Below are 14,895 nucleotides of genomic sequence, written 5' to 3' on the forward strand. Positions count from 1 at the left end.
TTTAATGGGTAAGTCATGGTGTATGCATATATACTGGTGTGGATTCTTTATGTGATTTATAGCTTTCCTTAATTTATTCCTTTCTATTTCAAAAACCTAACTATTATGTTTGTATTTTTCCTATGTTGCTGTTGTTGTTATGTGCCGTCGAGTTGGCCCCGACTCATAGCGACCCTTCCTTGAGTTTCCGAGGCAGTATCACTACGGAAGTAGATTGCCCAACCTTCCTTCCAAAGAGTGGCTGGTGGATTTGAACCACCAGCCTTCTGGTTAGCAGACAAGTGCCTTAGGCACTATGCTACCAGAGCTCCTATTTTTTTTTTTTTTCCTATAGCAATTAAGTTTCCTGCATCTCTAGGAAGCATTCCTGGGCAGAATGAATGACAAGGTGAACTTAAAGCAAAACTAAAATTAAGTCACCATAAGGATATACTGAACACAGATTTCCTCCTGAGCAATGCTAAATTTCATAGCGACCCCATGTAACAGGAAAGTACTGCCCCATAGGGTTTTCCTGGCTGTAATCTTTACAGAAGCAGGCCTTTCTCTCACAAAGCTGCTCTGTGAGCTGATTGGCCAACATTTAAGTTAGCAGTCAAGAGCTTAACCATCAGAATCTACTCGACAGCACCCAACAACAATAATGATAAATCCAGAATTGAAATAATCACATTTAACTTCCCAAAACTAAATAAAATTCTAAGTATATTTAGAAACCTAAAAGAATAAAAAATTGGGAGATTACATATGCTCTAATTTTATTTACTAAAATTGTATAAATATAATCAAATTTTCATTTTTCTATATGCCTGAAGAGAGATTTTAACCTCAATGTATGAATTCACTAAAAAGAACTAATAAGGACAGCAATAATGACAATACTATAATTAAATTGCCTATGTACTTTATCACATACAAAATCAGTTCTCCGGCTTCAATACATTAAATATTTAATCCTTATCTACAGCAGATTCCCAAAACAGAAATTCTACTCTAAACCCACTGCCATCAAGTTGATTCCAACTCAGAGTGACCCCCCGTTGGGTTTCCAAGGATGTAAGTCTTTACAGAAGTAGACTGTCTCATCTTCCTCCCACAGAGCAACTAGTGGTTTTTAACTGCCAACCTTCTAGTTAGTAGCCAAATGCCTTACCCTCTCTGCCACTAGAGCTCCTTAAACAGAAATTAGCAGGGTGCGGGGTAGGGGGATGGAGGTGGGGTGGAATTCCAGGCAAGAAAAATAATGTTGGAGTTGCAATGCTAAAGAAAACCATCTGGTTAGTCTACAAATCTGCTTTTCTGTGTAAAATATTTTCAGTAATCATCAATTAGTTATTCTCAAAGCTACTTAGAATGAAAGTACGGGTGCACAAGGCTCCCCCTGGGAATCTTTTGTTCATGACATCATGCAGAATTCCCATCTCCTGTGAAGACCCATGGCCTTTAATCTGTACTTCTGATACAAGTGATAATTATCACTTTATACTTAGTATAATTTTTCTTTATATTCCCCACTGGACTGTGAACTCCTTGAGCTTAACATATATGTGAAATTTAGATTTGTACACCTCACAACATCTAAGAGTACCTTGCACACAGATTCAGTAAGTATGTATTTTATAAATATACTCAAAAGATACCCCCTCCTACATACAAATTTTCAGCTAGTTTCAACGAAACTGTGTTCTATATTATTTTCTATTTTTCTTCCTATTTCTCTGTAGTTCCTATTCCAGTTTTACTAATTCTCTTATCCCTGTTCCCTGAGGAAATTTGTTCATCTGTTCACTGATTTATTCATTCATATAATGTAATAAATATTTGCCAAGCATGTTCTTTGTACCAGGTATGTATAAGGTGCTGGGGTCAAATCAGTGAATAAGCCCCCTAAGGAGCTAAGCATCTAGCAGGAAAATGAGACAAGTAAATAGATAATTGTAAAAAAACCCAACATGGTAAGTGTTACAATACATATGAATATGTGATACGATGACAATGCAATGCAAAGCCATGGAGTCAGATCTGACTCATAGCGACCCCTCGTTGGGTTTCCGAGGTGGTATCACTATGAAAGTAGATTGCCCAAACTTCCCCCAAGGAGTGGCTGATGGGTTTGAAACACCACCTTCTGGTTAGCAGTTAAATGCCTTAGGCACTAGGCCACCAGAGGTCCCATGAATATGTGACACTGCGTAAGAAAATAAGAGAGACATTAAAGAATGTTTCCCTAAGTTTCTGTCTGCAGTTTATCTTTTTCTCTGTATTATTTTGTCTCCTGGTCATTCACTCACCCATCTATTCATTCATCAGTTTGCCTGCTTGCTTATCTAATTTCTTCCCTTTGATTTTTTAAATGGATGATACATGCATGTCTACCAACTGTCTTTCAGTTTGTTGTACTGTGGAGGCTTGCATGTTGCTATGACGCTGGAAGCTATGCCACTGGTATTTTAAGTATCAGCAGTCTCAGTGATGGTAGATAGGTTTCAGAACTTCTAGACTAAGACAGACTAAGACAGAGGAGCTGGCGATCTACTTCTGAAAAAACTGCCAGTGAAAACCTTATGAGTAGCAGTGGAACACTGTCTGATACAGTGCCAGAAGATGAGTCCCTCAAGCTGGAAGTCACCCAAAATCCCTCCTTAAAGTAAAGTCAATCTTAATGACATAGAGGGAGCAAAGCTTTCAGGACCTTCATTTGCTGATGCAGCATAACTTAAAATAAAAAGAAATAGCTGTAAACATCCATTAGTAATCAAAACATGGTATATATGAAGTACGAATCTAGGAAAGTCGTAAGTTCTCAAAGATGAAATGGAAATGCATAAAGATCGATATCCTAGGCAGTAGTGAGCACAAACGGACTGGTATTGGCCATTATGAATTCGACAAACATATGGTCTACTATGTTGGGAATGACAAACTGAAAAAGAATGGCATCACACTCATCATCAAAAACAACATTTCAAGATCTATCCTGAAGTACAACATTTGTCAGTGGTGGGATAATATCCATACACCTATAAGAAAAACCAGTTAATACAACTATTATTCAAATTCACTCTCCAACTGCTAATGCCAAAGATAAAGAAATTGAAGATTTTTACCAACTTCTGCATTCTGAAATGGATCAAATATGCAATCAAGATGTATTGATAATTACTCGTGACTGAGATATGAAAGCTAGAAACAAAGAAGATGGACAGCTGGAAAATATGGCCTTGGTTATAGAAACAACATGAGAGATTGCATGATAGAATTTTGCAAGACCAATGACTTTCTTCATTGCAAATACATTTTTCAACAACATAAATGGTGATTATACACAGGGGCCCCATGAATCTTTTCCACACATCTGGAAAATCACATCTTTTCTACACGTCTGGAAAGAGATGATACAGAAACAGTATTATCAGTTAGAACAAGGCCAGGTGTCAACTGTAGAACAGAAAATCAATTGCTTATAAGGAAGTTCAAGCTGAAGGAGAAGAAAATTAAAACAAGTCCACCGGAGCCAAACAACAACCTTGAATTTATTCCACCTGAAATTTGAGACCATCTCAAGAATAGGTTTGATACATTGAACACCAATGATGAAGGATAGATAAGTTGTGACATGACATCAAGGACATCATACATGAAGAAAGCAAAAGTTATTAATAAGACAGGAAAGAAAGAAAGGATCAAAATAGATGTCAGAAGTGACTCTGAAACTTGCTCTTGAACACAGAATAGCTAAAGCTAATGGAAGAAATGATGAAACAAAAGAGCTGAACAGAAGATTTCAAAGGGTGGCTTGAGAAGACAAAATAAAGTATTAAATGAAGTTTTCAAAGACTTGGGGTTAGAAAAGCAAAAAAGAAGAACATGCTCAACCTTTCTCAAACTGAAAGAACTGAGTTCTTTCAAGTTCTTTCAAGCCTCAAGTTCCAACACTGAAGAATTCTATGGCCAAAATACTGAAGGATGGAGGAAGCATCAAAAGAAGATGAAGGATTACACAGAGTCACTGTGTCAAAAAGAATTAGTTGACAATCATTCAGGAGGAAACATATGATCAAGAACCAATAGGGCTGAAGGAAGAAGTCCAAACTGTACTGCAGGCACTGGGCAAAAACAAGGCTGCAGGAATTGGCAGAATACTAACTGAAATGCTTCAACAAACAGATGCAATGCTGAAAGCACTCACTCGTCTATGCTAAGAAATTTGGAAGACAGCCACCTGCACAACCGACTGGAAGAGATCTATATTTATGCTGATTCAGAGAAAGGTGATCCAAAAATAAATATGGAAATTATCCAACAGTATCATTCATCACACACAAGTAAAATTTTGCTGCTAATAACTCAAAAATGGTGGCAGCAGTATACTAACAGGGAACTGCCAGAAATTCAAGCAGGATTCAGAAGAGGATGTGCATAATTTCAGTGATATTCTATGCATACAGAAATATATATGCACATATATATGATCGTATTTTCTTTTAACACAAATGTCCTCTGTCTATATCTTGCTACTTTTATGTCATAACATATCTTAGAAACTATTCCCTATCAGTCCAGATTGCTGTTATATTAGGTGCCGTTGAGTCAGTCTCAACTCATAGCGACCTTACGCACAACAGAATGAAACACTGCCCCATCCTGTGCCATCCTCACAACCACTGCTATGTTTGAGCCCACTGTTGCAGACACATTGTTTTCAATGGATAGAAAGTATCTTCTGAATACTTGTAACACAATTTAAGAATCTCTTTATGAAATGCTCATTTAAGGAACTATAATGTTGCAATAAATATACTTACCCATGTATCATTCTCCAGTACACCTGTTTGTCTGCAGGATAAATCCCTGGAAGCGAAACTACTGACTTCAACAATATGTGCATTTTTAATTTTGCTAGACATTGCCATACAGGCTTCATCAATTTCATTCTGAATGGCAAGCTTATCTATCCCCATAACTGAAATTATAACCTTTATGGGAATGCCTCCCAAAATTGTTATCTATAGTTTTATGCCTTACTGACTCTCCCTGATGTTTCCACATACATATTTCCTTTTAACATTAGGAAAACAATTCCTTCAACACCAAATTTACAATCTTTCCCCACAGCATGTTCTTTGTAATTTCCCTATGCTTTATCTGTTTATTCCTTTTTTTTCTCTTTTGAGGTCCCTCCTTTTCTGCTCCTCTGTCAATTCACTTTTATTAAGTTCTCTTTTTGTTTCTACCCACATCCAATTAATTAGTTGTTAAAATCTACGTATTCTATAGTCCCACTGCCCCATAGTTTTGTATTTTCTCAATCAACATTTGACTGCAAAGGCTCATTTCCGCATGCCTGGACCATTATTTAACCACTCCAGTTCTTGTAGCCTTATTCTCTTCCCCATCTGTGTTTCTGTTCATACAATCCTCTCTGCCTCAAAGATCTCAAATCACTTTCCCTTTTGAAATCTCATTATGCATTTAAGGCCCTACCCTAAATGCTGTATCATCCAGGAAGTGTTTTGTTTTATGAATTTATTTAGCACTTAGCTCTTGTATAAGATGTTCTAATTTATAATAGAGTTTTAAGATAACTTATAAAATCCTTCATAATGCCGTAACACATGTAAATAAATCCACACTGCCTAGGCACTCAAAGTATGTTCACAAAATGAAAGAATAAATGTTGCAATGAACTAATTCTTATAAATAACAGAATTCTTTGGGGAAAAATATTCTATAGAGGATATTTAACTTATTTCTTTTTTAAGACTGTTTTGAGTCTATGAGATACAAACCCCTAATTAATAATTAAATTTATTTCATAAAGTTGACAATGTAAAATATTTCCAGTAAATTTTTTTCCTCATATTAATTTTGATTATAAACAAGAAGGAGAAAGCATAAGGAATAAAGAAATAAGTAAAATATATTACTAAAATGACTGAATTTCTCTTCATTATAAGATTTTTAAATCTCTTGAATACAGCCAGGGTTGCTCTACCGTGTAGGAGAAGACTCAGGCACAAGGTGGACATGGATTACTGTTCAGTGGAGTTTAAAATGGGTACAACGATTTTTTGCAAATTTCACCAAGAGCCCACTTAAGGAAAAACTTTGAAAGTATCACAGATCCCATGCCTGTTTTTCAAAATTTTATAACATGATCTCAGAAACATACTTGTGATAAATTTTTTTATATTTAAAAATATATAGTACATATGAATATATAAAATACAGGAAAAATAATAGCACCCTGTTTCTTAGTATATAAAAAAATGATCATTACATATCAGTAGAAATTATTCAGCTTCTAGCTACTCAATAGCAGAAAGAGTTAAATAAACCCCTTTCAAGAATGAGAGAACTGCTATATTATAACTTGTATTTTAAATAATTTGTTTTTAAATAAAGACAATCGTCATCGTCATTATGTGCCATTGAGTTGGACCTGACTCATAGTGAGACACCTCCTTGGGTTTCTGAGGCAGTATCACTACAGAAGTAGATTACCCCATCTTCCTTCCGAGGAGTGGCTGGTGGGTTTGAACGGCCAGCCTTCTGGTTAGCAGTCAAGTGCCTTAGGCACTATGCTACCAGAGCTCCCAAATAAAGACAATACTACCATGCAAAGGCAAGTGCTAGATTTACTTCTTTGACTTACCTCTCCCCCATTAACATATTCCATCACAAAACACAAACGGTCTTTTGTCTGGAAGGAATATTTCAAGGACTTGAAATAAAAAAGAAAAAGTGTTATATTATAATCCCCCATTCTTATCATTGTGACACCAAAAGCTGAAGATTAGAAACAGTAAATCATGATTGATTATATGGATTGTTAGTGTTCCCTAAAAGTTTAACGATGGTACATTGGTAAGAGTTTTATGAGAAACATGAAACTCATTTGGTTTAACTCAGCAATAGCTATTGTTAGAGAAAAAAATTACAATTAAAATTTAAAGTAAAAGTGAATTTAGTAACTGTTATGAACACTTTTCAAACTACTGTGCCATCTATTTGAAACTACAGTGGTCTCCAAAGTTCTCAACCATGCTATTTCAAAGTGTAGCCTACATAATTCTCTAGTGGAAGTCCCCAAGGAATATAATTACAGTTGTTATTCAGGTACCCAACAAAGCTTTAACATCACTTTTTGCATACTGGGTGTATAAACATGACTCAACCCAATGGAGCTGGTTCATGTAATTTTATAGGTTATAAAAGATACCAAAACTTTAGAGATGTTTTACTATGCAGAAAAACAAAGACACAATAATGTTATAAATCTAGGAATCTAGTGATACTTCTGAAAATTTCTACTTTAGACAATCCTAAAATGCTAAAATTTTTTCCTCTTGAAAGTCTAGCTCTTATTTTTACTCCTACTACACGTCATTGTAACCAATAACATACTGAAACTTTGCAAATGATGCCTCTCTTACAAAGAATCTAAAAAATACATTCGTCTGTTTCAAAGCAACTATATGTTATATGCATATAAATCAGTTTGTACTTTGTCTAGTGAAGAAAACATATCAAACAAAGCTTACCCTGCCTTTAATTTAAATATTTAGTTTTATTATATATCATAATGTACACTATTCCTAAAAGAAATCTCAATTTCTATAATTTCTACAAAGCTGTTCATTAAATATTTGTACTCTTCATATTTGAATACCATGTTGCCTGATCATTTAAACATCTGCCAGAAGCCAATAAACAAACATAAAAACTTTACATGTAATATTTAGGATTGTTTTTAAAAGTCTACCATTTTCTTGGTGGTTGTCTTAAAATGCCACAGATGATTCATTTCCTTTTTTTTCAACCAAAGAAAAAAAGGTAATAAAATTCGAGAAAGAAAAATAAAAAGTCTCAAAAATGTAATGAGTGTATAATGTGCAGGGATTATAAATGGATAATATTATAAAATTAATTTCTAAATTAGACTGATTTCAAAGAAATGTGACTATGGTTTTTCCACAAAGAAAATGGCACATCTAAAGTGAGTTAAAACTACTATCCATGACTTAGTTTCTATAACAAAACACCTTAAACTTAAAATGTTACAAATATTACATCTGTCCTCTAGTCACTTACTGTTAAAAAGGGATGTCTAGTATTCTTTAATACTCTACTTTCTGTTAGAGTATGTGCCACTTCATCCTAAAAAAGAAAAAGGCAAACTTTTAGTATATGTTCTAAGCATTGATGGTCTAAAATTTCACTATTTCTCCAAGATAAGTAGAGGTTAAAGCTAGAGAAATGACAGAAACAGATTTTAAAACACAATAGAATGTTTTCTTTATGGATAAGCTTCTCATCAATAGCAATTAACAAAAGATCTATCTATCTGCAAATTAATGACTCCATTTAAATGATTATAAAATATTAATTCATATAAAACTCACTACATTTAATGTAAATCAATAATGCAAAAATCAACAACACAAAAATCATCATGGACACAGAAAATTAAATAGCAAGCTTTTCTCCTTAAAAGAAATGCCTTATCATCTCATATTTAAGCATGAAATAGTTAAAAATTTCCATATTTGGAATAAGTTTTATTCATGGGAATATAAAGGATATATTTCAGTAAAGACCACAGAATATGTAAATCCCGTGCTTAAAAGAAAAATCAATTCTTAAAAAGAGGAACACAGGAAACAGATAAAAGATTTAATTCTAATTTGAAATTTTTAGAAATAAAAATCGAGCACAAAAATTGCATCTGCACTTCCGGTAAGATGGAGGAACAGGCAGACAAGTGACACAGATCCTCTTCAACAAAGAAAAGAAAAACCAATTGACAGAGATACAGAAGATAATCATGAAGCCCTGAGCTTTGAAAGGAGCTATACAGAAGGGGATTAGGCACCAACTAATGAAAAAACCTGAATGAAAACAGTGAGTACAGAGACATTTGGAGATGCACACTGTCGGCTACTGTGATGAGATCAACACCCTGATTACTTCCAAGTGGTGTTGGGACCTCAGAATTGACCTAACGATCAGCCCTGGTCACCAAGGGCTGCAGAGATGACTGCACTGGTGGCCTATGACTAGGAAAGGAAATTGCAAAGAGGGAAACAACCTGAGCTGTTGACTTTCCGCTGTCTGGAGGGCACAGACATTTCGATTGTTTACATGCAGCAACCATTTTGGATATTTAAATTGACTAAGGGCATAGTCATTTTGAATGTTTATTAGTGGCAGTCATTTTGGATATTTAAAGTGATTGAAGGCACAGTCATTTTGAGTGTTTACAATAGGTGGCCATTTTGCATATTTAAAATGACCGACAGCCATTTTGAATCTTTACAAGTGGCAACCATTTTGGATTTTAAAGTGATAGCATCTGCATTCGGATTCCAGGGACCTAAAAAGAGGCTCTGTTTGCTAGTGTTGGCAGGGACATACAAGAGGCTGACAACAGGAAAGGAGATAGGTGGTGAGTGTATAAATGCTGCTCACTAGGAAATAGAGGAGCACAGTACCCCCGCTTGTGTAGATAATGTACAAACAAAATAAAGCATATGAAAATCATGAGCAAGTCACTCCAACATACAATCACCAATTAAATATAAACACAAAAATGTCACAATGTCCCAGAGACAACAGAGGATCACAGTCCACACAAAGAAGCAAGATAAAGCAGGAGAAATAAGGGACCAGGATACAGACCCAAAACACATCCCTGAGGGAGACACAGCATTGGAACTCCCTCATAAGGAATTCAAAAGAATTATATTTAGGTATCTTCAAAAGATTGAGAGACAGACCAAGGAAAACACAGAGAAAACCCTAGAATTTCGAAAGACAATACAAGAACAAAATGACAAAATAAATGAAAATTAGAAATAACAAAATCTACACACAGAAATCCAGAATATTAATACTAAATTTTCAGAAATAGATAAGACATTGAATGGACAAAGGAGTAGAACTCAATCAATGGAAGACAGAATTAGGGAAATTGAAGGCAAATACCTGAACACTTCTTTGGAAAGGGTTAAATCAGAAAACAAAGCAAAACAAAATGAAGAAAGCCTAAGGCTCATGTGGGATACCATCAAAAGGAATAACCAACATGTAATCAGAATTCCAGAACAGGAAGAGACTAATAAAACCACAGAGAAAATTGTCAAAGATTTGTTGGAAGAAAATTTTCCTGGTATGATGAAAGATGAGAATATATCTATTCAGGAAGCCCAACGAACCCCAAACAGGACAGACTCCAAAAGAAAATCACCCAGACATACCATCATCAAACTTATCAAAACCAAAGACAAAGAAAGAATCATGAGAGCATCATGGGAAAAATGAAAAGTTACCTACAAGGGGCAACCAATAAGACTAAGCTCCAATTTCTTGACAGAAACCATCTAGGCGAGAAGACAATGGGATGGTATATATAAAACACTGAAGGAGAGAAATTTCCAACTAAGAATTATATACCCAGCAAAACTGGCCCTCAAATATGATGGTGAAATTAGGACATTTCCAGATAAGCAGAAATTTGGGGAATTTGTTAAAACCAGACCAACCTTACAAGAGATGCTAAAGAGAGCCTTCTGGACAGAGAAGCAGCAAAAGCCCACAACTGACCATTAACCCACAAGATGATATAACCCAGAAACCAACCCAGCTATGGAAGTATCCAAAGTAAATAAGCCTACAAGATTGTAAACAGGGAACCAGAGACATCAATTGACAAATGACCCAAAAGAGGGAAAAAACTGTGTCATTACAGAACTTCTAGATAGTAGGAAATCAAGATCACAACAAGATAGAATGGACTGTTCTACACTTAGGAAGTAAAGTATAAATTACAGGTTAACCTCAAAGAAAAATGATAAACCTTCACATCAAAAAAAAGGACCAGCATAAATATTCAGCAAATACTCAAATAATAACAATGAAGGAAGTGATAACACAATTCATAAACAAAACGAGCTCAGCACAGAAAATTATACAGAACAAAGAAATCGACAACATGAAAAAGCACATAACAAAAATGACAGCAACAAATTCATATTTGCTGATAATTACATATCTGGCAAGGGACTTATCTCTAAGATTTTAGCGGAAGAGTAGTTGACCAAACTATGGTACATACACATAATGGAATGCTATGCAGCACTAAAGAATAACGTAGAGTCTGCAAAGCACCTCATAATATGGATGAACTTGGAGCACGTTATGCTGAGTGAAGTAAGTCAATCACAGAAGGACAAATATAGTACTAGTTCATTTTTGCATAGTGTCAAGGAAAAGTTTATGTATGGAGGGAAATTTTCTTTGTTGGCTGCCAGGGGTGGGAGAGGAGGGGAGGAAACACAGCAAAAATAAATAAATAAATAAATAAACAAATAAATAAATAAAATAAAAGCACTGATCCATGCCACTTTAGTTTTGTGTATTTCACTGTACATAAATCATATTTCAATAAAATGCATTTAAAAAAAAAAGAAAAAAATTGCATCTAATTGTTTGTGGCTTTTCAATGTGTACCCATCCTACTCTAAGTGACAATTTTAAAATTTCAGTGTATAAATTACATTTCAAATAAAAAATACATAAAACATTTATTTCTCCACTACGCTTATCCAGATATAGAAAGTGAAGTAGAAGAAATTTTCCTAAACATATGGAGAACAACAATAACAAAAATGTTTAAAATTTTAGAAGTACCACAAACTTTAAAAAGCAAGTAAAGGAAGAAATCCACTGAAACCAGCATACTATCACCATTTCAGGCTTCTGGCCTTTACAGATCAATTTCTTAACATTGTCAGGAAATCAAAATTAGGATTATAAGAAAGATGTGGATATCAGAACTTTAGACACTGAATTATATTTAACATCTTTACAAAAGCATTTGACTTGAAAGTAATTGAGAAAAGGATTGATCAAAGAAGCTAAGACCTCAAAGCTGTTCCAAGGAGGTGAGGCCAATTGTCTGAACAGAAAGTAAAGTATAATTAACAATCTGTATTTAAAACCAGTGAAGCAAAGTAGAAGTATGAAACTATTGCAGTTTGAGGGGAGGAAACACTGCAAAAAATATTTTTAAAATAAAGATTATTTAAAAAAACAAAAAGAAAGAAAAACAACTCACAGTCCCTATTTTATAGAAGCCATGTGTAAGTGCTCAAGTGATTTGGAAGTTACTGTTTGCAGGGAAACAGGCCTTTTGTGATGTCAAATATGGCTACGTTCTTGCTTGCTGCTAGCTCACTTTTGCTTGCTAAGTCACTCTAATGTAACACTTGCCGGGGTGGTCTTGGAGGTCCAGAGTCCTGGCACTGAGCCAACTTTGTTTTCCAGAGCTATAAAAGCCCCTGCCTCCTTTCTGGGGGAATGTGAAGATGCGAACCTGCCCTGCCACCGCCCAGGACATCACCTCAACAAGTAAGTCATTAATAAAAGTCCTATGTTACCATCACAGAGTTGCCCACTTCATTCTTTAGTATTAGGGTGTCTTAGGCAAATTTAGAGTTACTGGTTGGTACCCAGACACTTGGTAAGCCAACCAGGAAATTGAAGACATGGCTGATAAAGGAGAGATATTCACCAGGGGTAAACCTAGGGGTCAGAGACCTTTATACGGGGAGGTTTGACCCATCCTCTCGAGACAATCCTGGGGGTCAGGGAACTCCATGTGGACAGGTTTGACCGATCAGTCAGGGGCAATACTAGAGGTCAGCAACCTCTATATGGTGAAGTCTAGACTGTATGCATCTAAGGAGGAACTCCCAGGTTTATGTGGTCTACTGCATGAGTACATGGACACCCTGAAAACAACAACTGTCACAGCATGGTTATGGGAGAGTGTATACTTTTGTAAGTGTGGGAAAGTGGCTAGGAGAGCAGTAGGGGCCATGGCATGGCCACTACTGTGGGCAGTTCAGCTGGCCATCAATGCTAGTTAGCCAGGAAAGTACATGTAAGAGTATTACAGGAGGAGCTACAGTTAGAAAAAGGAAGGGCTGACAGTTGCGTGTGTGGCCATGACTAATGTTCTGAACAGCTGCATGCACAAACACAGTAAGCAGCTAGGTTTGCAAAAATGGACGTGGAAGCAGCAGCAGCTTGGAGAGAATGAGCAGTGAGTTAAGATTATGGAGCATCAGTGAGAGAGCCCAGGTGCTCCCCCCACCCAATAAGCTGGAGCCTAGGCCAGGGTCTGGTTTTGCCCCAGCTCCTCTTTCTTGCTCAGAATGTGAGGGCAGAAAGAGCAATCATCGGGGAGGGAGAGTAAATGCTAGGAGGAGGCAACAGGACTGGGCAAGCATTTACACATGCAGTGTGCGGGACAACCACCTGCTTGTTCTCTTCACTTTCCCTTCTCTCCTACTCTCCTTCTCCCCTTGCTCGTGAAGTAGCACCCAGTCAGTAAAAAAAAAAAAGCTTAACACCCAGCACAACAGGGCCAGACAGTGAATTCTTTGCTGCAGAAATGAAAGCAAGGAACTTACAGGTGGCTCCCAACTCTGGCAGCACCTATATGCAACTTGAAAAGCTGAGAGGGCTAGAGAGAAGAGGGTCTGAGCTGTGGGAAAAGGGGATTAAAAATATTGAAGAAATCCAAGAGAAGGCTGCCAGGACAACAGTAAGATAGATAAGCAACTAGCTGCAGTTCAGATCACCCTTGAAAAAAACTGAAGATGGAACAACACCACCACTCTTTGGATCCTATTGCCCACCCACTCCCTAGCAACAAAGAAGTGTTCCTTGCCTCCAGGTAGACCCTGCTAGTCCTTAGGGACTAGGGGTTGGGGCTGAAGTTACCTGCAGGTCAGAGCCCTGCAGGGGGACTGGAATCCCCATGCAAAAGTCACAATGCATTGGTCAAGAACAAACAAGCTGTTGAGTACTAGCTCTGGTTAACACAAAGACAGGGTGAATGTTTATCTTTGGAAACCCTGAGCAGTTTCAAGACTGCCTCTTCCATTTGGCAAGTGACATTCTAGGGGTGGATTCTCTTTGTGAAAATTCAACTTCAGGTGAAGTAAGTGAAAGCAGTCCTGAACATTAATGTCTCTACTACAAACCATGATGAGAGATCTGGGCACATATCATGCTATGTTAGACCTGGCTAATGTATTCATTAGCATCCTTCTAGCTCTGACCACTGACGACCAGTTCATTCTCACATGGATGGGCACCAATGGACATTGTTGGTGCTGCACCAAGAGTCTCTATATAGCCCCACTACTTGTCATGATATGGTTACCAGGGACATGACTGTTTTCTTTCCCTGCTATTATCCATGGGAGCTCTAGTGGTGTAGTGCCTAAGGCATTTGACTGCTAACCCGAAGCCTGGTGGTTCAAACCCACCAGCCACTCCTCGGAAGGAAGACTGGGCGATCTACTCCCATAGAGATACCACCTCGGAAACCCAAGGAAGGGTTGCTATGAGTCAGAATCAACTCAGCGGCAGTGAGCTATTTATTTTTTTGTTTGTTTGTTTGTTTCTATTATCCATTAGTTTCATTACATTGATGATATCATGTTAACTGCTGAAGATGTTTTTGTTACAGGATTGTCTAGATACTCTTAACTTCTCATCTATAGGGGAGAGGATGGGCTGTGAACCCCAAAACGGTGCAGGTAAACTTTCTAGGGGTCATCACATAAGACCCATGTGTTAACTAAAGCCATGTTGTTGTTGTTGTTGCTGTTATGTGCCATCGAGTCAGCCCCGACTCATAGCAACCCCTCCTTGGGTTTCCGAGGCAGTATCACTACAGAAGTAGATTGCCCCATCTGCCTTCCGAGGAGTGGCTGGTGGGTTTGAACCACCAGCCTTCTGGTTAACAGTCAAGTGTCTTAGGCACTACACTACCAGAGCGCCCCTGTTAACTTAGTGATGTAGTGATGTAAAATAATA

The 14,895-nt window shown here is 36.9% G+C and overlaps 1 protein-coding gene across 1 annotated transcript in view; it reads right to left on the bottom strand.

Moving 5' to 3' along the window:
- AKT3 (AKT serine/threonine kinase 3) overlaps positions 1 to 14,895 on the bottom strand; it is a 202,432-nt gene that overhangs the window by 132,107 nt on the left and 55,430 nt on the right. Inside the window, exons 3-4 of the mRNA XM_007949143.2 lie at positions 8,095 to 8,160; positions 6,656 to 6,724 (exon numbers count right to left, since the gene is read on the bottom strand). Of these exons, the coding sequence (XP_007947334.2) occupies positions 6,656 to 6,724; positions 8,095 to 8,160 (135 nt within the window). The remainder of the gene's footprint in view (positions 1 to 6,655; positions 6,725 to 8,094; positions 8,161 to 14,895) is intronic.

Source organism: Orycteropus afer, unplaced genomic scaffold (genome assembly GCF_000298275.1).
Source record: "Orycteropus afer afer isolate SDZICR_OR568_19922 unplaced genomic scaffold, OryAfe1.0 scaffold00239, whole genome shotgun sequence".
In the NCBI taxonomy this organism is placed as follows: Eukaryota; Metazoa; Chordata; class Mammalia; order Tubulidentata; family Orycteropodidae; genus Orycteropus; species Orycteropus afer.